At 44.8% G+C, this 27,016-nt stretch overlaps 1 protein-coding gene across 5 annotated transcripts; it reads right to left on the bottom strand.

The window, feature by feature from the left end:
- Positions 1-1,098: 1,098 nt before the first annotated feature.
- SAMM50 (SAMM50 sorting and assembly machinery component) lies at positions 1,099-26,348 on the bottom strand. Of its 5 annotated transcripts, XM_063308272.1 has the most exons (15): positions 26,265-26,348; positions 24,194-24,304; positions 23,409-23,510; positions 22,487-22,574; positions 20,794-20,900; positions 19,712-19,842; positions 17,738-17,825; positions 14,512-14,640; positions 14,101-14,172; positions 12,872-12,958; positions 11,721-11,791; positions 7,921-7,988; positions 5,918-6,064; positions 5,572-5,713; positions 1,099-1,279 (listed from the first exon to the last, which is right to left on the bottom strand). In XM_063308272.1, the coding sequence occupies exons 1-15, from the start codon at positions 26,283-26,285 to the stop codon at positions 1,234-1,236; spliced, it is 1,410 nt and encodes a 469-aa protein (XP_063164342.1). In that variant the 5' UTR covers positions 26,286-26,348; the 3' UTR covers positions 1,099-1,233. The 5 variants fall into 5 exon arrangements, with proteins under 5 accessions (XP_063164342.1, XP_063164343.1, XP_063164345.1 ...); XM_063308273.1 differs by lacking the exon at positions 5,572-5,713; XM_063308275.1 differs by lacking the exons at positions 5,572-5,713; positions 11,721-11,791.
- Between the last annotated feature and the right edge of the window lie 668 nt (positions 26,349-27,016).

Genomic DNA, 27,016 nt, shown 5'->3' with positions numbered 1-27,016 from the left:
GGGAGAGCGCACTCTGATGGTCCAAAAGCTCCATTTCATTATCAGCTGCGATTTCTAAAGTTGTTGAGAGCTGACCTGCCTAATGTATGTCCAGTCTGGAAGTAACCAAACCATGTTTTTCTTGATGTAACCCAAAGACCCAATTCACACACCACACCTGTTTATGGAAATAAAGATTTTAAAAAAGGGCCGTATTTTTGGAAATCCACTTAACGTTCGATGTTTCCTTCAACACAGAGAAGATACGAACTGTCTTGCTGGAACTAAACTACCGTCCATCTCCTTTGGCAACTCTGCTCCGGGACCCTTTTTGGCAAAGAGTGGGAAATCCAGAGGGAGCCTTGAAGATGTCCTGGGAGAAGCTGGCCAGAAGCTGTGAGGACAACCGCAGGTGCAGAAGAAGCACGCACTAAGCCCAGGGGGGCAGGAAAGTATCACTCAGACTGCACCCCCCCCCCCGGCATTCCCTGGGGAGGGAAGGGAAGACACAGGCAGACTTGCAAGATTCAGCTACTTGAGCCAATCTCAGTTCTAGACATCCTATGGCGTCACATTCCTGATCTGGGCTACCTCACAGGGCTGACAACAATAAGTATTTTTAGGAAACATGCAAACTTTGCATGGGGATAGACATTTTTTTGTTCTCAGGCCTTTTAATAATAAATTTTGTTAGTTGGAAAAGATGCTACCTGACTCCTGATTTGGGGTTACCTTTTAAAAAAAACTGACCTCAAAGAATGCTATTTGAATGCTATGTGCAGTGTGTTCCTCCCCTTCCTCCTGACATGCATTTATTCAAAAAGGAAGGACCAGCCCAGCACCTGAAGTATTTAAGCTGCTCCCCTTAGCGAAGCCAGCAAGAAGGAGCAGCAGCTGGTTGGTCTCTCTGCCTTCGTTGTTTTCAGAGAGGAAATCATTTCGCTCCGTTGAGTGACGACTTGCCAGACAGTCTTTGCGCCTTCCTCTGAAAGCTGAGATTTCAGTGTCAGACTCTGGGGAGATGGGATCAGGGCTGGCAAACTCAAGCCTTGGTCCGAATGCCATAAAAAAGGTCACATTATCTTTGACCGTATCAAAGATAAAACACCACATAAAACGTTCTTCTCTGGGTTTTTTATTGAAGTTAATCCTTCGTACATAATTATACTTCAATAAAAATATATCTGGGATATCACCACATCATTCTTGAACTCAACAGCTCCTTTTGGGCCAACACTGCAAAGGACACTGGTATTACAGGAATCTTATTCCAGCTCCGAACTGAACTCCGTCACATATTCTGGAAAGACAAAGGAAAAAAGTATAAATACAATGTCCCCTTTTCCCCCACAGATTCAGAACATTTTGTTTCACTCCTTTATTTCAAATAATTACTGGAAGATAAAAGCCTGTTTCTCTTTCTGTACTGACCCAAGAGGCAGCCCCATGAACCAAACTAATTCCTTCTAAATAAACCCACAAAGATTTCTTGTAACCTTTCATCGCTAAGCTTGAGCATTCAGAGCAGGGGCCACAAAAGATACTGGCAACATCTCGTTCGATGTCTCATCTCCACCTAATTCGCATCAGCAGCTTCAGCCTCTATTCTGCCTGCTGGCCTCAACACAAAACAGAGTTGAAGACGGTCTTCAGCTTAGACCAAGATAATTAGTAGAGCAGCAAATTTCTAATTTCCATTGGTGTAGCATTAACACTTCAGCAAAGGATCGTTACCTTGCCGTGGTGCTGGAGCTTGAGCACCTCAGTGACGCCATGAGCTAAACCGTGAAGGGCCACCCAAGATGGGAAGGTCATGACAGAGAGGTCAGACTAAATGCGATCCCTGGGGAAGGTCATGGCAACCCACCCCAGTATCCTTGCCGTGAAAACTAAATGGATCAGTACAACCAGAGATATGTCGGTATACCATCGGAAGATGAGACCCCCAGGTCGGAAGATGGTCAAAATGCTACTGGGGAGGAACAGAGGATGAGTTCAACTAGCCCCAGATGTGATGACGCAGCTAGCTCAAAGCCGAAAGGACGGCTAGCGGCCGACGGTGCTGGTGGTGAACGGCAAATCCGATGTTCTAAGGATCAGCACACCATTGGAACCTGGAACGTAAGATCTATGAGCCAGGGCAAATTGGATGTGGTTATTGGTGAGATGTCAAGATTAAAGATAGACATTTTGGGCGTCAGTGAACTGAAATGGACTGGAATGGGCCACTTCACATCAAATGACCACCAGATCTACTACTGTGGACAAGAGGACCACAGAAGAAATGGAGTAGCCTTCATAATTAATAGTAAAGTGGTTAAAGCAGTGCTTGGATACAATCCAAAAAAAAATAGAATGATCTCAATTTGAATTCAGGGCAAGCCATCTAACATCACAGTGATCCAAATCTACGCCCCAACCACAGATGCTGAAGAAGCTGAAGTAGAGCAGTTCTATGAGGATCCGCAGCACCTACTGGACAACACGCCTAAAAGAGATGTTATTTTCATCATGGGAGACTGGAATGCTAAGGTGGGCAGTCAGATGACACCTGGAATTACAGGTAAGCATGGCCTGGGAGAACAAAACGAAGCAGGACATAGGCTGATAGAATTTTGCCAAGACAACTCACTCTGCATAAGAAACACTCTCTTCCAACAACCTAAGAGATGGCTTTATACATGGACTTCCCCAGATGGACAACACCAAAATCAGATTGACTACATCCTTTGCAGCCAAAGGTGGCGGACATCTATACAGTCGGTAAAAACAAGACCTGGAGCTGACTGTAGTTCAGATAACAAACTTCTTCTTGCACAATTTAGGATCAGACTAAAGAGATTAGGGAAGACCCACAGATCAGCTCACTAATATTCCTAAGGAATATGAGCTCACTAATATTCCTAAGGAATATGCAGTGGAGGTGAAGAACAGATTCAAGGGACTGGACTTAGTAGATAGGGTCCCGGAAGAACTCTGGACAGAAGTCCGCAACATTGTTCAAGAGGCGGCAACAAAATACATCCCAAAGAAAGAGAAAACCAAGAAGGCAAAATGGCTGTCTGCTGAGACACTAGAAGTAGCCCAAGAAAGAAGGAAAGCAAAAGGCAACAGTGATAGGGGGAGATATGCCCAATTAAATGCAAAATTCCAGAGATTAGCCAGAAGAGACAAGGAATTATTTTTAAATAAGCAATGCGCGGAAGTGGAAGAAGACAATGCTAATAACAAGGAAGCAGGAGACGACGGCATCCCAGCTGAACTGTTCAAAATCTTGCGAGATGATGCTGTCAAGGTAATACATGCTATATGCCAGCAAATTTGGAAAACACAAGAATGGCCATCAGATTGGAAAAAATCAACTTATATCCCCATACCAAAAAAGGGAAACACGAAAGAATGTTCAAACTATCGAACAGTGGCACTCATTTCACATGCCAGTAAGGTAATGCTCAAGATCCTGCAAGGTAGACTTCAGCAATTCATGGAGCGAGAATTGCCAGATGTACAAGCTGGGTTTAGAAAAGGCAGAGGAACTAGGGACCAAATTGCCAATATCCACTGGATAATGGAAAAAGCCAGGGAGTTTCAGAAAAACATCCATTTCTGTTTTATTGACTATTCTAAAGGCTTTGCCTGCGTGGACCATAACAAATTGTGGCAAGTTCTTAGCGGTATGGGGATACCAAGTCATCTTGTCTGCCTCCTGAAGAATTTGTATAACAACCAAGTAGCAACAGTAAGAACAGACCACGGAACAACGGACTGGTTTAAGATTGGGCAAGGTGTACGGCAGGGCTGTATACTCTCACCCTACCTATTCAACTTGTATGCAGAACACATCATGCGACAAGCTGGCCTTGAGGAATCCAAGGCTGGAGTTAAAATCGCTGGAAGAAACATTAACAATCTCAGATATGCAGATGATACTACTTTGATGGCTGAAAGCGAAGAGGAACTGAGGAGCCTTATGATGAAGGTGAAAGAAGAAAGTGCAAACACTGGCTTGCAGCTAAACCTCAAAAAAACCAAGATTTTGGCAACCAGCTTGATTGATAACTGGGAAATAGAGGGAGAAAACGTAGAGGCAGTGAAAGACTTTGTATTTCTAGGTGCAAAGATTACTGCAGATGCTGACTGCAGTCAGGAAATCAGAAGACGCTTAATCTTTGGGAGAAGAGCAATGACAAATCTCGATAAAATAGTTAAGAGCAGAGACATCACACTGACAACAAAGGTCCGCATAGTTAAAGCAATGGTGTTCCCCATAGTAACATATGGCTGCAAGAGCTGGACCATAAGGAAGGCTGAGAGAAGGAAGATAGATGCTTTTGAACTGTGGTGTTGGAGGAAAATTCTGAGAGTGCCTTGGACTGCAAGAAGATCAAACCAGTCCATACTCCAGGAAATAACTCCAGACTGCTCACTTGAGGGAACGATATTAAAGGCAAAACTGAAATACTTTGGCCACATAATGAGAAGACAGGACACCCTGGAGAAGTTGCTGATGCTGGGGAGAGTGGAGGGCAAAAGGAAGAGGGGCCAACCAAGGGCAAGGTGGATGGATGGTATTCTAGAGGTGACGGACTCGTCCCTGGGGGAGCTGGGGGTGTTGACGACCGACAGGAAGCTCTGGCGTGGGCTGGTCCATGAAGTCACGAAGAGTCGGAAGCGACTGAACAAATGAACAAGCATTAACAACAAAAATATATTTTTTTTCTGTCTAAGGCAGCTCAAAGCTCCAGGGAAAATAATACATTTGCTAAAGGGTTTGATCTTCAGGCCCTGTTTTAATACCACTGGGTGTACAATGGGCTTATTTCGTCATTCTATCTCCCAGAGCTACTAATTTTCACTCACCTTTCCAGCCAGCATCTAGCAATAATAAAAACAAATGTTTTAAGTCTAAAATCTAAAAGATGCTTCCTGTGGACAGGAGACAAATGTGTCAACAACTCCATTTTATCAATCTCATGTATCAAATGAGCCCCTTTGTATATTGTCTCATGAAGGAGTTAGGCAATGTATTTTGTGTGCGACAGCCCCTGAAGACTGTTTGGAAGCTGCCCAGAAAGCACAAAATACACCAGGTCGCGATCCTGAATGGCACATTTGTTTACTTTTAGAATGACGGAGTGCTCTTTATAATCACCCAAAAAGCTCTAATTCTCTACATCTCATATATAAGCCTGTGTACGTCATAATCTAAATAGATAATGACAGGATCAAAGTTACACTTTCTGCAGGAAATTAAAAAGCATTTCTCTCTGCTGGTACCACACTTCTGCTCTCACAAGGAAGGCCCAATTCTGATTTTTGGTCAAATAAAACAGAACAGCCATTAAAAAAAACAAAAACCCAAAGCCCTAGTTCCTTTTAGCTCTGTGGTTGGGGTATACAAATTGAAATTCTAACTGAATTACGAACGCATCCTTTCAAGTTGAAAACAGCTGTGGTGACCATTCCAGAAGTGTCTACGTCCGGGAGTTTTCTACCTGGAGTGGGATTGCCTCAGGCCTGAAATATGGTTGGATCAGAGTGTTTCAGGGATGCTCTGAGCTGCAGACCCTGAACACAGAAAGGCTGGCCTACCTGTCCCCGCTCTGCACTCCCATGGGGATACAGTAGTTCAGTTCCAGTCGAGCGATGTTTCCGAGCCTCAGTACTATCCCGGCCCCGTAAGACCACCGGATGCTCTCAGCCAGCTTCCGAAGGTGAGCCTTTGGTCCTTCCCCTGAGAAGCAGAAAGGAGAGGGAAGACAAGCCACAGACATCGGCACAACCGATGCAGCTTGCAGAACAGAGGAGTCCCACGCACCACGCAGGAAGCGCATGTACTGTAACTACCCACACTGCTGCAGTCTGCACCAGCGGAAGCTTCTGAACACTCTTCAAGGGCAGCCCCACGTAGAGTGCATTGCAGTAGTCCAGTCCTTACCATAATTAAGGTTGCAGAGATTGCCAGCATTGAGAAAAAAGTGTGTTCGAAAGAGATCTCCAAAACCACCTTGTCCCGGCCGAAAAGGAAGAGGCGTGTAGAGATGCAGGCCCCCAGCCCAGTAAGCTCCTCCTCCAAGGTAATCGCCTGAAACAGCATAAAATATTTGCCCTATTACAAATCGGACAGACAGTTTTTCAAAGCAAGGATCCAAAAAAGAACTTCCTCATTTGAAATAAAATTTCACCATTACTCGGCAGGTATTTGTCCCACGAGAAAATGCAGTGCACTGTTTCAGGCAGTGTCTGTCATGAGTAAGGATGGCGAGCAGGGGGCTCCCTTCCAGACTGTTAAGCGCATGCGTAGCACTGAGGAATTGGTGAGCCATTCCAAGAGGCACAGATTGGGACCGCCTTAACCTGCGGGGTTTATATGGCTGGGTTTTTCCCACGCTTGTTCGGTTTGTTAGGATTACTGTTATGTACTAGCAATAAACATTAGAGAACAGTTCCTTGTCTCAGTGTTTCCTGGGAGTCAGGACATCAATCCTAACAAACTCCTACTCCCATCGAAAGAGGGAGGAACAAGGAATTAAGGAGAGATTTTTAGAAATGTCTGCAGAAAACCAAGAAATGCGGCTCACCAATTCCTCAGTGCTACACATGCGCTTAACAGTCTGGAAGGGAGCCCCCTGCTCGCCATCCTTACTCATGACAGTGTCTGATAAATGCTTAGCAAACAGCAGCTATATGACTGTTCTGAAATTACAGCCAATGGAGAATACTAAACTGCTAGGCAGGAAGCTGTAAAAAAAGGAGCAGCATTCCTTATTTTATGAAAATGGGGCAGTTTAAAGCAGCCATTAAGGGCAGTCATTAAATAGAGCAGAATTCTAGGCGGAACTTACCAATAAGACACAAAACAATGCTATAATTCATTAAAACAGTAAAATCTAAAATCTAATCACCCAATGTAGACACTAATATTAATGAGCTAAAAAACTGCTGGTTATAGTTAATCCCAGAGGCGTCACGGAAGAGGCAGATTTCTACCTGCTTCCGGAAGGCGCCTGGGAGTGGGGTCATCCTTGCTTTAGGGGGCAAGCTCTTCCAAAGTGGGGGAGCTGCTACAGAGAACGCCCGCCCTGGGCCCCGTCCACATCTCCTTGCAGGCGTCCCCAGCTGCTCGGGCAGGGCAAGCAGACATTATTGGGGAAAGGCAGTCTCTGAGATAGCCAAGCCCTGGGTCAGACAGGGACTCAGAGGCAGCTGACAAGCCTCTGAACGGCACTCAGAAGCTGACCGGGGACTGGCGCAGCTCTCATACCATCGGCGTAACATGGCAGAGTTGTGACAACCCCTTTTGCTGCTGTCTTCTGGACCAGATGAGATTTCTGGGTAATCTTCAAGGGCAGCCCCATGTAAAGCAAATTTCAACTCTAACCCAGAAACAGCCAGGCTGCGAGTGGCCATCTTCAGGGCATCCCATTCCAGGTAACTTCGCAACAACTGACTCTCCAACTGAAGCTGGGCAAGAGCCATCCTAGTCACGGTCTCCGCCTGCTCTTGAGGCAGGATCCGAGAACCCAGGAGGAACCCTGATTGTGAGCCTGCTCCTGGGGAGGACCACCGCATCCGGGGCCTAAGAGGGCACAGTCCTGAAATCAGTCAGCCTCTGAAACAACAGCGGCTCCATCTTGTTTGAGTGGGAACTTGTTTCTCCCCACCTGAACCCTGGCAGGCTCCAGATCGTGACCTCCAACAAGCCCAGGATGGAGGTTTATAGCTTAGAAGTAAAATTGGTCAAACATTAAGCAACCTTTCAGCAAGAGCTGCTTGATCTCTAACAAAACTGCAAAGCAGCTGCTTAAAGCAGTGTTTCTCAGCGTTGGCAACTTTAAGATGTGTGGACTTCAACTCCCAGAATTCCCCAGCCAGCAAGTTGAAGTCCACGCATCTTAAAGTTGCCAGCGCTGAGAAACACTGGCTTAAAGAAACACGTACCTTCGCTCTGAGGTCCGATGCTGTACATACTGAATCCGCGTACACTTGTGGGTCCACCAAGATAAAATCTAAAGGAAAAGGGGGGGGGAGTTCAAGAACAGGAAATATCAGCACACTTGTCTGTATTACAAACTGCCAAGCAAATAATTGTAATTTGAACATTTTATAGCGTAATCCACTTTATGTCTACTTGGATATCAGTCTCAGTGATTTTGATTAATATTTTTCCCACTGTACATTTGCAGCCAAAGTAGTACAAAGAACTGCAGTCAACCCGGGCACTGGACTACCTTATAGAGAGGGAATCTTTCTGATTAACAACTGAAACATTTTTGGGGGGGCTGGGGAATTAGTATAGTAATAGTAATAATAATAGTAATAGTAATAATACAGAAGTGCAGTCAGTACTCAGAAAGGTGGATCAAAGTCCAATCACTAAATATAAAATCATCTAGGGCATGCACAGAACATTTTTCAGAATTTCAGAGTTAATTCAGAAACATTTCTCTGCTAAAACAAAGCAAATGCACTTCATCGCTACTTCTTACACCTCAGTATTATTTTACAAATGGCAACAAGTTTTATAAACAGATTATTTCTGACTAACTGGATTCCTGGAACAAGTCCACCTACTTATTTTGTTAAGACAAGCCATTTTTAAACTGTTGACTGTTGTCCATAATGTAACAGAAGCGTCATATTCTTATGTAGAGTGGATCCTACTCCATGAAGATGGCTAGGTGTGACCCACTGCTGAACCATGGTATGCTCTTGATAAACCATTTTTAATTCATTACACAATTTTATGTAACCCGATTCTGCAGATTGAAGGCAATTTACAAAGAAACGGGGGGAAATACATTCATAGAACCAGGAAAAATAAATAATAAGGTATTGGACCCATGCAGCGTGTAAGTTCAGATATGTACAAGTGGAACCTGCAGCAGGGCTGCATCAGATTTGAACTTTAGCCCAACATGATGGAGGAGGATCAGAACATCCACAAACAGACGAGTCAGAAGGACATGACCTGAGACTTGGATGGCACAGGTATCTGTGGTACGATAAAGTCAAGGTTAATGTGGATTTTAAAAATAATTATGTCAGACGTGCCATATTGAGAATAGGGAATTGATACAAATCCAGGTTGTGCCCAAAAACACCTCTGTGAAGAAGCACTTTATGGACCAGAAATAAAAGGCAAACACAAATGGTGTCTGCTTATCGTGAGGTACTAGAATTTTGTCAAGGGGAATTCAAAATAAAATCAAGAGAAGAACTGGTGGCAGAGGGATACAGTCGCCAATGGTTTTCTTGTTTACAGTTATTAGAAAGATTTAAAGAAGATAAAAGAGTTTATGATCTTGAACACTGTAAGACTGAGTTTGAAACAGAATTCTGTGTACATGATGAACATGTAATTGGTAAAATATATAAACTTTTATTGAAATTTGAAACAGAAGAAGAACAAGTAAAAGAATGTATGATAAAGTGGGCTAAACATAGTATACAGATGGAGCAATGGGAAAATGTGTGGTTGAAAGGACTGAAATTTATATTGTGTTATAATCTTAAAGAGAATTTAAGATTTATAAATGTACTTCAGTTCTGGGAGCTGAAGTCCACATGTCTTAAAGTTGCGAAGGTTGAGAAACCCCAATACAAGGGTTTGCCCCATCTTCTCCCGAGATGTTCTGTTTGTTTTGTTACTTCCCAGGCTAGTCTGCACCCCTGGGATTTTCCACGGCCTCCTGTGTAAGGCCTAAGCAAGCACAGCCCTGAGTCCATTTCCAGGGTCAGCCGAGATCGGCTCTCCGTCCTGCTGTGTCAGGATTGCAGAATTATAGCCAGAGGTGGGGCAAAGGGCAGGTAGAAGCACTTTTGCAGGCTGACCATCATGCTTGGGCACAGAGGAACATGACAACAAAGGGGTCACAAACTTTCAAGAACATTTTGGGAACTCTTGTTTCTTTACTTCCTGGCTGCTAAACTCTTGGCTTTTGGACAGTAGTAGTCTTGGAAAGGAGGCCCCAACCTTTCTCAAAAGCTAGTATCTAAAGGCACCCATATATTTTCCACCCTTAACCGCTGCTGATAGATTTTGCTAGCAACTGGGCCAATAGGCAGTGTAGATACATGTGCGTGCACACCCATCTATCTGGAAACAGGGAGGATGAACATGAGAATGTAGGTCTCCACCCGGATGCCACAGAAACCAAACGGCAGAACCAAGTCCAAACCTGGCTTCCAAAGGGGGCCTCAGCAAAACCATTATTGGCTGGAAGCACTGAGAAACTGCCTTGGACAATGCCAGCTTCCCACAAAACAGCATTAAGAGGAAGGAGCAGAATCGACTCGCAGCTTCCTTCCCTGCCGCCTTTTCCTCTAAAAATTTTTGCTCAGCCAAGATTTCTCGGATCCAAAGTTATTTACCAAGAAAGGAGACTGAGGGAGACCACAAGAAAAGAGAGTGCAGCAGTGGTGCAGCTGGGAATTAGAGACTGCGGAACTATTAGTCTAGCGAAGCTTCCTTAACGAAGAATAATGCTTTGTGCAAAGTACAATGTGTGGGCGCAGAGCACCCGGACACCAACAGGCCAAGGACGTTTCTCCTGCCCAAGCTTTTTTCCTCCTCTTCCTTCTCCAACCTCTTACATGCCTTAGTTTAGGCCCCAATAGCAATTGCATTTTTAAAACGTCTCCAAACTCCCCTTTTACTTCTTCCCAGGCCAAAATACCCTTTCAAACAATATTCAGGGGATAAAAGTCTTAATTTACCCAACTGACAAGGCACTTTTCTGAAGAAGTCTTCTATTCTAAGGCGTGTGGGCTGAATTTTCCCAACTCCCCTTTTACAAATATTCCTCACCAAAACCTTTCCACCAAACTCCTGTTTCTTTCTGCAGCGTCTCTTCCCTTTCCCCGGACACCATCTATGTGCCATTTTTACTCCCCTGAAGAATCGGACTAGCTTATGCGGGAGAGGAACACACCTGCTCGGCCCCTTTTCACAGCAACGGTGCACTGCAACCGGATGGATTCACAGCCTCTGCAGCACGTTGGCAAAAAATGAGCAGGGTAGATGAGGGCACGACTGGGAGGGAGACGGTGGCAACAACACGTGCTTTACTGGGCAAAGGGGTGCTCCCAAATGAAGCCGTTTCTGGCCGGGATCAGCAGCTGCCATGGTGAAAAGCTGCAGCATCTGATCAGGGCAGCTCTAAAGCTTCCCACCTAAGGCAGCTTCTTGCCCCAGCCACCGTTGCTTTGGGACTGGCACATCCTAGTCAAGGGTGAAGCCACAGCAGCTAGGTTTGAAGCCCAGGGAGAGAAAGTGAGAGAGGGAGGCCTCCTGAAAGCAAGACAGAGGTGCTCCTTTCCCTGGGGCTGAGGCATGACGCTGGGCATCTGCAGCCAGGGCAGAGGGGAAAAAGAGAGTGTGGCTCTCCTCCAATAAGGACATGGGCTGCTTCTACTGCCCAGGAAAGGCCCTTTTCCCCAATCAGCAGCTCTGCTTGCTATTCTGGATCTGAACTTGGCATCTTCCATGGTTTAAGTCTCAGCAACTTTTGAATTGAATTCTGGGAGTTGAAGTCCACACATCTGAAAGTTGCTGAGGCTGAGAAACACTGGTTTAAGTGACTCTGCCCGGTGGCAAACTCCTACGTTGCGCTACACGGAGGAATAAGTTCTGTGGACCTCAACAATGAACGTATTTTTTCTGATGTATGAAATATAACAAGGGAATTTACAAAGGGAGGAAAAATCCAGCCCAAAGCATGTCAAACGGCCCCACATACCTGTCTGCAATACTGGATGGTTTGTCTCCTATTGGAAGCAACATCCCACCCCAGAGAGAAGCTGAGCAAACCTTCAGAGAAACAGAAAACTCTTAATTTATTTATTTATTACCATTCAGAATATGTAAAAATAACACATTTGGTAAGTATTCAAAAATGTTTGAAAAACTGGCTTTTTTGGCTCTTTCGTTTTAACAGGCGTTTTCACTGCAGAAAAGCATTTTCAGTGTGTTCCAAACAATGGGAAAGATGAAACATCTGCATCTACCCAGACCCTCCCCGAATGCTCTGCCAGATCCTCCAAGGGAAACAGAGGCAGGAAGAAAAGCTGAAGGTCCCCGGAAGCCACTTTTGAAAGTCAGTCAAAACGTAAGCATATCTTATCTTCTGGGCCATCCTATACACAGCAACTTATAATTGGTTTCAAACCATTTCTTGATCTCATGGAAATAACTAAGCCTTACCCCATGTAACCTTTTTATAGTCACCTCCAAACCTCCACTACAATATTACCAAACACTTGTGAAACCGCTTTGGGTTTCGGAAGAGTTTGTTCTCTGGCTGTCCAAGACGCACATGACTGAGATCTCCACCATCTCACACTGACTCGTGACACACCCAAAGTAATAGCGTCTCTGCAGTTCCTCCCTGCGCAGGAGCTTGTCAGAGAATGCAATGGACTGATTTCACACTGACCCATTGATTCAATACTATACCCCATGCAGTTCAGTACTTTGACAAAATCAAAATTCCAGATTCTCTATGTGCCGACATTCTAGAACAGGGTTTCTCAACCAGGGTTCTGCAAAAGGTCACCAGGGGTTCCCTGAGAGATCACGATTTATTTAAAAAATTATTTCAAATTTGGGCAACTTCACATTAAAGAGGTAAGTTTCATTCTTTATTTTCAGTTTAAGAACACTGTCAGTGCATCGATACAGGCCTACCCACGAAACGGATATAATGATGTTGTAGCTTCTGGCCTATCTTTGAGCCTGAATGCGCAGGGGCTCCTTCCCCGAGGCCTGGAAACTATTTCAAGGGTTCCTCCTGGGCCAAAAGGTTGAGAAAGGCTGTTCTAGAAGAATTATGATGTGGAAGTCATTTACTGCCAGAAACAATGACTGAAAAGATTGAAGTAGAAGGCTTACTGAATCCCATATGAGGCACTTATTTAACTGAAGTTCAAAATCCTCCTTCAGAAAACTCACGTCACCACCAGTATATCCAGCAAGCTCCTGAAAAACAAAGGGACGTTTTGGGAAGTGGAATTCAAGGACAATAAAGTGGGTATCGAAGAATCTATTAATTTTAAACTAATAAATTTGGTGCTGCTATAGATGAAAACAAAGTTATTTCAAGCACTGCTCCACTGTGTGCGGTGCCAAACTGTATGGTTTATTTGGGGGGAGGCATTCCGACTGCCATACTTTGTGCTGCAGAAAGTAGGCACAGTATGACAGAACCACAGAGCTGACAGTACTTTAGAGGTCACCTAGTCCAACCCGCTCTCAGCGCAGTACCTCTGACCAACAACCATCCAGCCTCTCTCTGAAGACCGCCAGTGAAGGAGAACTCACCACATCATGTGCAGCCTATTCCCACAGCTGTCAGGAAGTTCCTTCTGATGTCTAGCCTGAACCTCCTTCGTTGGAGCTTTAACCTATGGGTTGTGGCCCTGTCCTGCCTTCTTCTCTGTGACAGCCCTTCAAGTTGACTGAAGACTTATTGCATCCCCCTTCAGGCTTCTCTTTTGAAGGCTAAACATACCCAGATCCTTTAACTATTCCTAGAAGGTTTGGTTTCCAGGCCCTTCTCTAAATTCCAGGCTCTCAATCTCCTTTTTAGACTGTGGTGCCCAGAATTGGACACAGGACAAGCAGGACACATAACAAAACTACTTCCCATGATCTGCACCGAGTGCTTCTCTTAATGCACAAGATAGCTTTGGCCTTTTTAGCAGTTGCATCACACTGTTGGCTCACACTTAATTTGTGGTTAACAGTTCCATTTTTCACAGACTACCTCCAGATCCAGTGTAATAGTTAAGGCACTGGGCTAGAAACCGGGAGACGGTGAGTTCTAGCCCCACCTGAGGCATGAAGCCAGCTGGGTGACCTTGGGCCAGTCACTTTCTCTCAGCCCCAAGGAGGAGGCAATGGCAAACCACTTCTAAAAAACCTTGCCAAGAAAACTGCAGGGACTAGTCCAGGCAGTTGCCAGGAGTCAACAGTAACTTGAAGGCACAATTTAAAAAAACAACAACTGCTAGATCAGACCTCCCATTCTATACTTGGATTTTCCATTTTTCCTGTCTAGATGCAGAACTTTACTTTTCTCCACGTTACAATGAAACTTACAGTTAGTGAGGTATTAATACCTGATTTATCTTCAGCAAAGCTCCTCGTTTAGGCAAGATTGAAGAGTTTCGAGAATCAATTACCATGGCATGCTATAAACAAAAACAAAATACAAAGTTTTATAAGATAGGAATTAAATACTAACATTGCAGGTTGAGGAAACTTTACTTGGAATCTATTATTTATTTCACTGCTTAGGAGAGCTTCAAAAAGAAGAAATTGGACTACTCTGGCAATTTTAAATTGAACTTCTCCATAATTCTGCAGAACCCAGTAGATTAGAATTTTTATTATGACAAGAATGAGCAACCAACCATCCTATTAATGTTATTTCAGCACTATGCAGTTCACTTCATTTACTATATTAAACAGACACCATTCAGCAACCTATATTACTTTAAGATTCATGTTCAAATTTTAAAAAATCTTACAGCGACAGAAGACTTGAGCGAGTGTCCACTTTCTTCTCGAACAGAAAATGAGGCGGTTCTTGCAAGACAGCCCAGTTCTCTCCAGACACCTTCCCATTTTAGTGTGTGGTTGGTCTTCCATATAGGAAACTTTGAAAGAAATAATTCCAAACTTTGAATGAGGAAAAATATTACATATTTTCTGCATCTTCCATTTATTTGCTTATGGAGCAAATGTGAAGCAGATTGAATTTATAGACTGAAGCATGGATCCGCATACACAAGGTGAATGCATTTATGATCAACAATCAGCAAAATCATGAAAATATATGCAGCAGTAAAACGCTTCTGGGTCATGTTTGCATAATCTATATTGTCAGTGCAGTGCAGAGTATTTGGCTACCATGCAGGTGATGGAGTGTCTCATATCTGAACGGAGCAGCCTATCAGTAATCTCATCAGTTCTGCCAGATATTGGTTTAGGAGGGGCAAAATCTAACTCCTACGAAGATCCCTGTGGAAGGTACAGTGTTGTATAGCATCCATCAAAGCAAATATTTGTAGCTCAGGGTTGAACTGTGGAGTCCTTGGTGCTCTCTGAGCCTGGTTGTTTTCTTGCAGACGTTCCATTGCCAACTAGCAGTCAGAAGACACAATGAGAACTCCTTAATCTCACAGCACATGGACAGGCTCAACCACAGTTTCAACTGGGAAATGGTGAGTATCCTAAAGGTAAAGGTAAAGGTTTCCCTTGACGTAAAGTCCAGTCGTGTCCGACTCTAGGGGGCGATGCTCATCTCCGTTTCTAAGCCTTGGAGCCGGCGTTGTCATAGACACTTCCGGGTCATGTGGCCAGCATGACGACACGGAACGCTGTTACCTGCCCGCCGAAGCGGTACCTATTGATCTACTCACATTTGCATGTTTTCAAACTGCTAGGTGGGCAGGAGCTGGGACGAGCAACGGGAGCTCACCCCGCCGCGCGGTTTCGAACCGCCGACCTTCCGATCGGCAGCTCAGCGGTTCAACCCGCAGCGCCACTGCGTCCCTGGTGAGTATCCTAAACCAAGCCAAATCCAAAAATGCCAGAGAATTCCTTTGCACTCAGGCAAAGCAGCCATCAACAGACACATAGAGGTAAACCACATTTACATACTGTTCAGAAGAGACAATAGAAAAGCCAAAAGACCAGGACACTCCCTCGCCACCAATCCACACCCAGATATGCAAAAATCAACACTAGGATTAACACCAGATGAACCATCAAACAGAACAATGCACCCTAATCAGGGAACTATTAACTCAGGCAGTCAACCAAGCAGCAAACAACAGCCCAATCAAAGAACTCCCAAGGAGAGAACAACACCCCCACCAACACAAGCAGGGCAAGCCACGGTATATAAACTGAGAGCAAGGCCCACTCCCTCTTTGCACTGAAACATCTGCAAGAAAACAACAAGGCTCAGAGAGCACCAGGGACTCCATTGAATAGCCTAATGGTTTTGATTTCTCCAGGATCACATGATAAGCTTGCACACCTAATGGGGTTTTAGAGTATCTGACTGCAAAACCCAGGGAAAAAACCTATATATGTGATCATCAAGAGCCAACACCAACTTGATGTCACATACTCATCTCTGCAAAAGTGCAGAAGGTTTGGCCATTTGCACCCCATCGGTTTTCTGTACAGGATGATTTCACTCTCTTCAAAGCACAATAGCAATATTATTTCCAACCGCTCCAAGAGAGATGGGATGGAGCTTGGAGCTGGGGGAGAAGAGCGCGCATTCCAGGCTGATAAACGTTCTCACAGCTTTCATAGCTTGGAGCGTGGGGGGGGGGCAAGGAAGAAAGTTAGACTAGCTCCGCCCTAGATTCCCAGAGTGTTCTTCCCCTTAGCTCAGTTAAGGAACCTTTAGTCTGGCAAGATTCTGTATATGGTAGAAACGATAAAAGGAACTAGAGTTGCAACTTCAACTCAGTGTGGCTTCATCCCCCATTACCCTGACAAGAGGCATGGGAGTTCATTTGACTGTAAATCTGTGTCTGCTAAAATACTGTAGCTATTCTTCCCTTATTCTCCCTATCTCCATTTTCTCACTCACTCACTTTATGAGAATTTTTAAAAATCCCAATTTCCAACTCCAAATTAATTATAGCCCAAATATATCAAATTTTGACAAATAAAATATTGGATCTTGGGCGCTAACTGTCCAAAGACTGAGGAGGGCAAGCAATGGCCAATTATCAGTTGCCGTGGTCCTTGAAGGCTGCCAGTGGTGAATCTGGTGGAGGGCCCTGCTTTGGGCAAGGGGCCAGGAGACCCTTTTTTGGAGTTCAGCATTTCACCACGAAGCCCACTGCACAAAGGAGAGGAACGCTCCTCTTGAACTGGGAAGGGGGGCTGCAATGAATTCAACGTATGGGGTACTGGTAAAGTACTTTGGGGAACACCTATTTTCTGTGGAGTTGGGCACACAAAAGATGTGGGTTATAAACCACAATAGACAAGATCACACAGTACATCAATGATTAAGCCATAATGTGATCTCAACCAGTGGATTTACTGACAGCCACTGTGATGGACCACTAGATACTGTGAGATTAAAGGCCAGCCTCCTACCACCAGAACTGCCGATATGGCCATGGGATGACTTCATTTATGAAGAGCAGATACCAGTGAACTCTGAGAGCTCCCCCTGAAATGAGGGGGAGATGTTGAGATACAAGCCAGGAAGCTGTGCAGGTACGATAAATGATCAAGGAGAAGATCAGCCATCATTGCCTAACCCCATCCCAATTTGCTGCAACACAGCAGCAAAAAATGAAATGACACAGGAGCAGGAAATTGTGTCTGTCACATCTAACACAAGGTGCACAATGTGCAGCTCTCTGCAAGATTCTTTGCAATCTGCTAAAAGCTCAACGAAGAGAACTTGAGGTGGGACACGCAGCAGGCAGGACAGTCACCAGAGAAGCACAGACATCGGGGTGGGCAGCACCAAATTGGTGCTTCAGCGCCCATGGGAACACAAACGCAGTGACCACCCTCCACTCTTTAAAAAGTCTGCATCTTTTCCCAGGGTCAGAATCTCAGGAAAAGAAGCAGCTGCTTTAAGGAGCTGCAGACAGGCATTTCTTTCGCTAACTCTACACCACTTTTCTGATATCCAGTCCGAAGCACTGGGCCATCCCAGGACTCATTGTTCTCCACCAGCCAGTCGACAAGTGGCGCTATTTTACCTACATTGACTTCGGTTGATATTCCTCTGTCAGTTTCACGAAGGGAACTCCAAGGAAATTGTCCAGTTACTTTGTACAGATTGAGAGAAAAGCTAGAAACAAACAAGACACAGAGTGTAATGGAATAACAAAAAAACAAAAAAAAACCACCCTGCAATAAAAATCCAACACATTGATGTGATGCAAGCTACAACAGCAGCTGAAACCGCCTCCTACGCTTGGCAAGCAGGACAGAGCAGGACAGCTCAGCTCCATTTGTCTCTATGAAGGACCTGACCCTACAGAACAAAATTTACGGTTGCACTGATAGTTCCCAGTTTTTGTAATTTAATGTTAGGGTTAAAAGCAAAAAGCTTATAGTTTAAAAACAGGAGCCAACAATTTAATGCTTAATAATCGTAAGTATCTCATAAAATGTTAATAGCTCAGATATTTGTATTCATTTAGTTTGTGGGTACAACTATTTGTAGACTGTCCCAGTGTAATAAAAAGTAAGCTTGGTACTAGGAAAATAAATGTTTTTCCATCCTGGAAGAGGCAGGAAGTTTATAAAGACAGGGCCTAAGTAACAGAACTGAGCTTGGGGTCAGATTATGACAGAGGAAATCCGAAATATCCGGAGGGCACTGGGAACAGTATCCATGATCACAACAGCCTTTACCCACAAACAGATTCTTCCACGTCTATAGTCCGTTGATTGCTCAAATCAAAGCTAGGGATTATGTAAGATCCAGACCGCTGGTAAGGAAGTAAGAAAAGAATCATCATTCTTATAATGCAGAACGCAGCCTCAAGTTATCTTGCCAGTATTTCTGGACATAACGGCACGATACTGGTCTGAGCGGGTAAGAAGAAAGAGCAGCTATACAATCCCACAACCATTTGCTCCTTTAAAAGTTCACCAACGTCAGAAAACAAACCCAGGAGCACAGCTTGCTTCACAACAAGTTACAGTATAATCTTGAGTTCAGGATGTAGGGAATTAGTCCCACAAGGCGGACATGGAAAATATACTTAGAAAGCATTTCGCATTTCTGTTGGAAGAAAAACTCCCTTTGGCCAAAACTAGGTATTAAAGGAAGAGTTCTGAATCTGAATTTAAGGCAGGTATATGAGTCAGACGGACAGGCGTGTGTGCACAGGAATAACCCCCGGGCACTGCCATCTTCCACCCCTGCCCATGCTAGAAGATGAGCAGCCACCGAGCTGTCTCCTCAATGCCTGCTGCCAGCGCGCAAAGAAGTAAGTGGCAGGGGAATGCGAGACAGATGGCAAACGTCAGGAATAGCTGCCTCCCCAGCCCACCATTCACCCGGGGCCTACAACTGTCAGGGAATTTGCCCTTCAGGAAAAAAATGGCAGATAACTATTTTTTATAAAGACCTACAGTACTTCAATTCTTGCCCATTATTTCCATGCCAAAACTCCCTTGAAAACAATGGCAAAAGCAGGTTTATTGGTTCAGAAACAACATGACTTTTTTTCCTAAGATATCTTTGGGTATAAATAAAAAGAGTTAAAATCTTGCTCAAGACTTCTGCTGAAACATTAACATCTATTTAAGGACACTTAAGTTTATCTCTGGTTTCTTCTTCTCCCAGGAGAGCGTTGTTTGCAGAATAGTTTAGTATCTCACAAGGGCCACCAATGTCCCCGTTTCCTTTAATATAAATAATTAAAATACAAGGCATGATGCTGCAACCTGCCCACTAGCAAAGAGCATCAGGAAAGTTGAAATCCACTGGCCTTTTATTAAAATGAAAGAAAAAAAGTGGGCCGAGAATTGGTACCATCTGGAAAAAAGCGATCAGTGAATTACCCTGAAGAAAGGTCTCTCCCAACTTACAAAAACTTGGAAGGACAGCCCATGTGTGTTGACTTGGAAATAAGCCTCTTGATCTAATGGGAACGTTAGTCCAAGCAACACTAAAATGTATGCACAGAGCAGTGCATCCTTCACCCATCTTAAAAGTCTTACTTTCTTTCAAAGTGACCAGGCTGCGGTTTGAAGAACGAGAGGCCATACGAAGTTTCCTTGGTGCCGTAGGAGAACTGGAATGTCACCTTCTCAGCACGCCCAAAGATATTAGGCAGTTTGAGTCCAAGGACCTGTAAAATGGGATAGACGTTCAACCAGTTTGTGGCACATTCATGCACATTCCCTCCATTAACTGATTTATCATTTTTTTAGACTTTCATTCGCTGCGATTCTGAAAATCCAACTCTTCAATTCTTAACATCAGACTTTCAGCATTTTGTGGAGTCCTGGGTGCTCTCTGAGCCTTGTTTTCTTCTTGCAGACGTTTCATTGCCAGACTAGGCAACCTCTTCAGTGCAAAGAGGGAGTGGGCCTTGTTCTCAGTTTATATACCGTGGCTTGCCCTGCTTGTGCTGGTGGGGGCGTTGTTCTCTCCTTGGGAGTTCTTTGATTGATCTCCTTGGGAGTTCTTTGATTGGGCTGTTGTTTGCTGCTTGGTTGACTGCCTGAGTTAATAGTTCCCTGATTAGGGTGCATTGTGCTGTTTGATGGTTCATCTGGTGTTAATCTTTGCATATCTGGGTGTTGATTGCTGGCAAGGGGGTGTACTGTCTTTTGGCTTTTCTATTGTCTCTTTTGAGTGAAAAAGACCAAGTAATCAAAGAACTCCCAAGGAGAGAACAACACCCCCACCAGCACAAGCAGGGCAAGCCACGGTATATAAACTGAGAGCAAGGCCCACCCCCTCTTTGCACTGAAACGTCTGCAAGAAAACAACAAGGCTCAGAGAGCACCAGGGATTCCACAGTTCAACCCTGAACTACAAATATTCACTTTGATTGGTTTCAGCATTTTATTGTTACCAGCAAGAAAACTAACTTCCTTCCTTCCTACTTCTATTCTTTTAGATAAAGTAAACTAATCTCATTTCTAAGTAATTACAGAATAAGCAGGAAAAATGGATAGTGTACAATAGGAAGGCCTATTTCCTCAAAATGAAGTCAAATCACATTTGTATTTAAATGGCACAGCATCTTATTTCACAGCGGACAAACAGCAGCAACCAATTGAGCCAGACTTACCATGCTTCCTTCGTTATTGCCAACCATGGTGTTGTAACTTCCAGTTAATCTTCTCAGTTCTGTTACTTCAAAGGTTACATCTAACCCATTTGGAAGAGCATCATCGCCTAAACCCACACATATGTGCATCTATTAGTAAAGACAACAGTGTTGACAACCTTGCTAAAAAAATATGCACAATTTGAACAGTGGGATAGATTCAGATTTAGGTACAAAGAATTTTTAAGGTCAAAACTGGGCAAGCTAGTCATGATTTGCTGGTCCCAGTGATGCCACAGGCTTGGCTTGCATGCTTGGGGTAGTGACTACCGGGCTGGACTGGCACCAATGAGACCCAGGCTGAAGTCACCCTCTTCTCTTCTATATTTCAGATGGGGAAGCTGTGGACTGAGGGCATCAACCCCCAGGGGGCACCCGACTTCCCACGCTTGGTACGGGCCGTCTGATTCCAAGCATGATACCCACAAGACTCGAGCACTGACCTCGTCGATCAAAACACTGATCCCTAGTTAAAAGTTTCCATCTGTTGCTGGGTTTTGCTTCCTCAAAAAATACTATGGAGCTTTCAAGGATCTTTTTAATGGAAGTTTTTAAATATAACAATTTAAAACTGATTCAGACAAATCAGACACCACTACAGGTAAGAAATATGTAAATACACAATGGCAGTTAGCAAGACTATTGAGCTGGGCAAAACAGGCACCCGAGGGACAGGCAAACTCCAGGCTAGGAGGAAAGGCAACCCAGGAGACTGGCCCTTCCTTCCATGCTCTCCTATCACCCTCCTTCTGCCCATTCGCCCCAGCAAGTGCAGGATGAATCCTGCCATCGCTTCGCTCCTCAGCAGGGAGATGGTGCCAAAGCTCCCGAGCCTACATCGCTACAGTGGGGAAAGGCTAGGCGGGAACTCATCCCTTGACTTGGAAGTAGCTGGGCCTTACTGCACTCTATTGTTATTTCATTTGACTTTTATTTGTAGATTCGTCCAAAACCAGCAATTTAAAAGATTTAGCTACAAACAGATAAAAGAGGGAAAATACAGCACTATAATCAGGACAGAACTACCATTATTGTAAGAAGCACTGTTCCTTTTTTTGCAATTCAAGCGTATGTTGAAAAAGCAAACAACCTAGTGTCTCCTGAAATAATCTGATCACAAACCCTAGTACTCTTGAACGGCCACGTTTATCGATATAAAAGGAAAACAACCTTCCTTTTTAAAAGAAATTTCTAAATGCAGGTGCCAAGCTCAGGTCTCTTTGGTACTCATCCATCGCCCTCGGCTTAAAATCCACTTTGGCTCTTTCAGCTAAAAACTGAGTAAAACACAATGATGAAAATCGTGCTTCCGAGATACCCACCACAGAGTATGAAGTTTATTTTGCAAAACCAAAGATACCAAGTTATGGGGAAGAAATGCTGTAATTAATTTATGCCAACAACTAAAGCTTAACCCAAGAGAAACCATGCATTTCTATGGGAGAATATAAGTGCAGTTGATCTCACTGCTGGGACTCTGATGCCTAAAGTCTCTGGAGTGAAACAGCTGCTACTGGCTTTCTATTCAGTTATTCTGCACTATGTGATTTTGGGAAGATTTGCTCTAAAGCAGACTGAAAAAAGAGCAGTGAACAAGGCCGCAAAGCCCATGCTTTACATCAGTGCAAAGATATGAAGAAAAACAGATCATTACCTTGACATGTATCAATGAGAACATCCACTTGTCTAAAAATTCCTAGGCGGAGCAGCTTTTCACGAGCCTCGTGTGATTTCCGCATCACCTTGAAAACATAAAAAGTTCATCTTTGGATCGTGAAACGTAACCAAACAATCTTGAGCATTTCCAACCCTGGTGTGTCAAATGGGGCCAATTAAGAAAACTCACTTGGTGAGCTCTGCATTTTCATAAAAGAAATAGGATTTCCAAACTACTGTACAAGAACTTTTACAAAATTAGATTTTAACTTATTTGGATTACATACTATGTGCTTATCTTTCCATTAAAAAAAATAATAAACTGCCCAGAGATACTCTACTATTTGGAAAATCAACTTCCTTTTTTCAGATTTGTGCATAGCCAGCTAGCTAGAGATAGACAGATAGACAAACATTCAATTGGGCAATTTACTGATCCTGATTTCAAGATAAGATGTAGAATTTCTAGCGCCCTTGAAGGGATAGGAAAAGATCATGGCAATATAGAAAAGCTGTACAAACTGCCACTAACTGTAGAAAGTTTCCTATAATTTAACAAAAATATGCAAAAGCTTGAAACACTTCTAAAATGCCTGAAGCAGCTCATTTCATACTTAAATCAGAGGCCTGAGTTTGAGATAATTCAAACTGAAATGCTCTGCACACCACAACATGTTACAAGTAACCCCTGAAATTCATAAGGCCATGTCCATCAGAAAGAAATTCAGTATCTTTCCACAATCCTAATTTATACAGCTGAACACCTGCTTCCAAAATATCTACTTTTAAAAAAGCTTGGCAAGACTATTTTGGCACACAAGATGAGCAACCATATTCCTAAATTTCCATGGAATTAAAGATGCCAATATATTGTAGTCGTTGAGATTTTAGGAGAGCGGGTAAGGAATTTCAGTACTCACATCTATCAGGTTTTTAGCTTTGAAAACTTCACCAATTTCATACATGATAATATCATCTTTAGTCCTTCCAAGCCCATCAAAGTGTATATGCTGAACCACGACCTGAAAAGCAAAATAACAAATATTAAATAATTGGTGATGTTAGAAATTATTGCATTACTACATAATGATTCCATCAGAATGAAGGTTTTGCCACAGATTTGTGAACAGAGACGTTCAGTATTAAGCAGACCCTCCTCCACCTAAAATGTGGGAACAACTTTTATCTAGACTAAACAATTTTAGTGAGAAGACCAGTATTTCTAACTGCTCCAAGTTCTTCAGTCCTTTTAAAGCAGAATTTTATTTTGATCAGTTTTATCAACCAAAATGCCTCCCATACATAAACTCAACAAATGCATCAACTTAGCTTTTCCTGCATCTTCCCCAAAAGAGGTAATTGTATCCTTACCTTTAAGATTTTAATTTAAAAAAAAAATTACTTAACTACATGTTAGCCTGGTTGAATTTATGCAAGGTTTCACATAAAAGGACAAGTTTATGTCAGTCCATCAGACACGGTTGTTTTTAAGATGCATTTATTTGCAACAGCAGTCATTTTTTATTGCATACAGTGCATAATCTAGCACAGTGTTTCCCAACCTTGGCAACTTGAAGATGTGTGGACTTCAACTCCCAGAATTCATGCTGGCTGGGGAATTCTAGGAGTTGAAGTCCACACATCTTCAAGTTGCCACGGCTGAGAAATACGGATCTAGGGGAAGTCAGATAGCCCTAATACTTACATCTTTATTTTCAAGAATTTCTTGTTTAGTTTCTGGTTCAACCTCTACAAGCTCTGCTTCTTCACCTATAGCACCAAAGTCAGGACCACTCACCGGAAGAGGCTCCAGGCTCTGAAAATACAGATTTACCAGCTTGTATCAATCAAATAAATTACTGGATTGCTGACCTGTTTCTTTTTTCCAAAACAAGCATACGTGTTAACCATGTAACATCACCATTCCTTACAGTGAACAGACATAACCGCAAGCAGTAAAGTTGTGCTCATGCATCGCTTTCTATCCTACATCACTACTGGAAAAAGCAGTAACACTGCGGATAATAGCAGTTGGGGCGTTAATCCAGAGCAGTCCTGGATTCGCCATGAAGCACAGTAAACCGGTGCTAAGGCCCCAAGGAGAGTTTCCTCCCCTAGCCGTCGTGCCTTTAACGCCTTCTCTGCCACCCTCGACTTTAATTTTCAGCACTTACTGAGTCTTAATGTCTTGGCAGTTCAGCAGTGGAAGGGCAGAGGGGCACCGTTGCTGGGCTGCACTTGGGGCATCCCTTGGCCTTAACCCAGCCCTGCCAGGGAGGTGGTCGAGGGGACTGTGTGATTGAAGCCCCGCCCCTTTCACGTCACCCATGACAGACCGCACGGCACCTGATGGGCTTGCTCCAAGTACGCCTAAGCTAGATCCAGCCTATACTTTTTGGAGGAATTGCATGGATGCAGAGTATCTGCAGATTAGAGAAGCGTTTATTATTGGACCAACCAGAACCCACAGGGACTTAGTCACGACTGTCTGACTTTGGATGCCAACGCTCCTCTTAGCAGGGCCAAGGATACAGGTAGTCCTCACTTAACAACCATTCGTTTAGTGATGGTTTAGACTTACAACAGTGCTGAAAACACCGACTTATAACCAGTTCTCACACTTACAACCCCTGCAGCATCCCTGCAGTCACATGATCACAATTTGGGCACTTAGCAACTGGTTCACATTTATGACCATCGCAGCGTCCGGTGGTCACGTGATCGCCATTTTCAACCTTCTCGGCTGGCTTCTGGCAAGCAAAATCAATGGGGATTTGCTTAACGACTACACAGTTTGATTAACACCCATGGTGATTCACTTAACAACTGTCCTGACTAAGCAAAAACCACGCTGAGATGAGGAAGAAGTCTCTAGTGCTTTATTATCGCTATAGTAGACAGAAAATCCTACCAAACTGAAGGAGCGTGGGAGACCCAGACAGATAAACCCCAAAGTCAAGGCAGGTCTGCTCTGAGTTTCTTTGAAGGACAGCTCAAAGTCTCTAAACTATGCGTGCGTTTTCCTCCCTGGATAGTGGCCTCCTCCTGCTCACCATAAGCATTCATGACAACAACCGCTGCAAAATCCCATCAGATTTGCTTAATGATCGCTTCACTGAGCAACCAAAATTCAGGTCCCAATTGTGATCGTTAAGTGAGGACTACCTGCAAACCCTTCCTTCTATCCCCAGTTAGCATCTTTCTGTCATCTAATTAACGCGTGGGGGGATAATTGGGCATTTGCTAAAAATGGGACCCGGTTTGGTGCAGCGGTGAAGGGGCTGGGCTGGAAACCAGGAAACTCTGAGGCTCCCTCTGGGCCCGGCCCACCTCACAGGGTGGCTGTTGCGGAGGAAACGGGGGAGGATGCGCGCCCTTTGGGTTGCGCAAGACAAAGGCGCGCAGAAGGCCGGTCGGAAAGGCCGTCAACGGCTCCGCCGCCCCGCCTGGCTTCTTTTTCCACTTTCCCGCTGTAGATAGAAGAGGAAAGGGCCGAGAAGGGCCGCCTGGCTCAGCGGCCGCCCTGGCTCTCCCTCCTCCTGCGGGGCTGATTCTGGCGCTGAGGGCGCTGCCCGCCCTCCCCACCCACAGCGATGGAGCGCAGCCCCCCTTCCGCTGGGACCCCCGGGGCCAGCCCGCTCGGAGGGCACCGCGGGGGTCAGGAGCCCCTCCGCCCGTTTCTGGGAGAAGGCCAGGCGCGGAGGCACTCTGCACATGCTCAGAGGCCCTCCGCGCGGGGCGCCCACCCGCCCAAGGTCGGCCGGGCGAGCCCTTACCCGCGCGTGAACCGTCCCCATGGCCTCCCCCACGCAAGCGCGCCGCTCAGCCTCCCGCGCATGCGCGGCACCGCCCTGAAGGCCGCCCCCTTCTCCGGGGCGTCCAATCATTCCGAGGCGGAAGGGCAGGTCGTTCCTGATTGGCCCGAAAAGAAAAAGGTCGGAAGAGGACCGGTCCCTCAGCACAGCGCCGGCGCGAGTCTTTAGGGAAAGGAAGGGTAAGCAGCAGCCCGTGCCAACACTTCCGGTTTCCCTGCTCCAGCTCTTTCTCTCCTAGGAGAACGGGGGCGGCCGCGGTTGAGCTGCGAGGGGACCGAGCGGGCGCGAGAGGGCAGCAAAGGCACGCCGAAAACGAGCCCTCCGCCGACCTCTGGCGGAAGGAAGGCTGTTTCCCCGCCTGTCCTCCCGGATCTGACGGGCATCCATAGCCGACTTTCCACTGGCCCCCACAACAACAGCCCTGAGAGGTAGGCTGGGCGGTGAGAGCCGAAATTCCTGGTCGCTCTCTGCTCCACGGGACATTGTCCGCCGCGGAACCAGGCATCGCCCTCTCCCCTTGTGGAGCCTGCAACTTTAAGTGCAACACAATAAGGGACCAAGGGAGCAAAAGAAATCCAAAGCAGGAAATAACCTGCAACCTTGCTAACTTTCAGCAGTCCCACAGAATTTAGGACTTCCTTTCTAGCCAAGTTTCCTTGAACACCAACCTGGGTAAGAAGCAGCAGCAAAGCAAAGTATCTTATTTCAAGTGG

Source organism: Candoia aspera, chromosome 7 (assembly GCF_035149785.1).
Source record: "Candoia aspera isolate rCanAsp1 chromosome 7, rCanAsp1.hap2, whole genome shotgun sequence".
NCBI classification, from domain to species: domain Eukaryota; kingdom Metazoa; phylum Chordata; class Lepidosauria; order Squamata; family Boidae; genus Candoia; species Candoia aspera.
The sequence above is the reverse complement of the archived record's forward strand: the minus strand, read 5'-3'. Positions and strand labels throughout refer to the sequence as shown.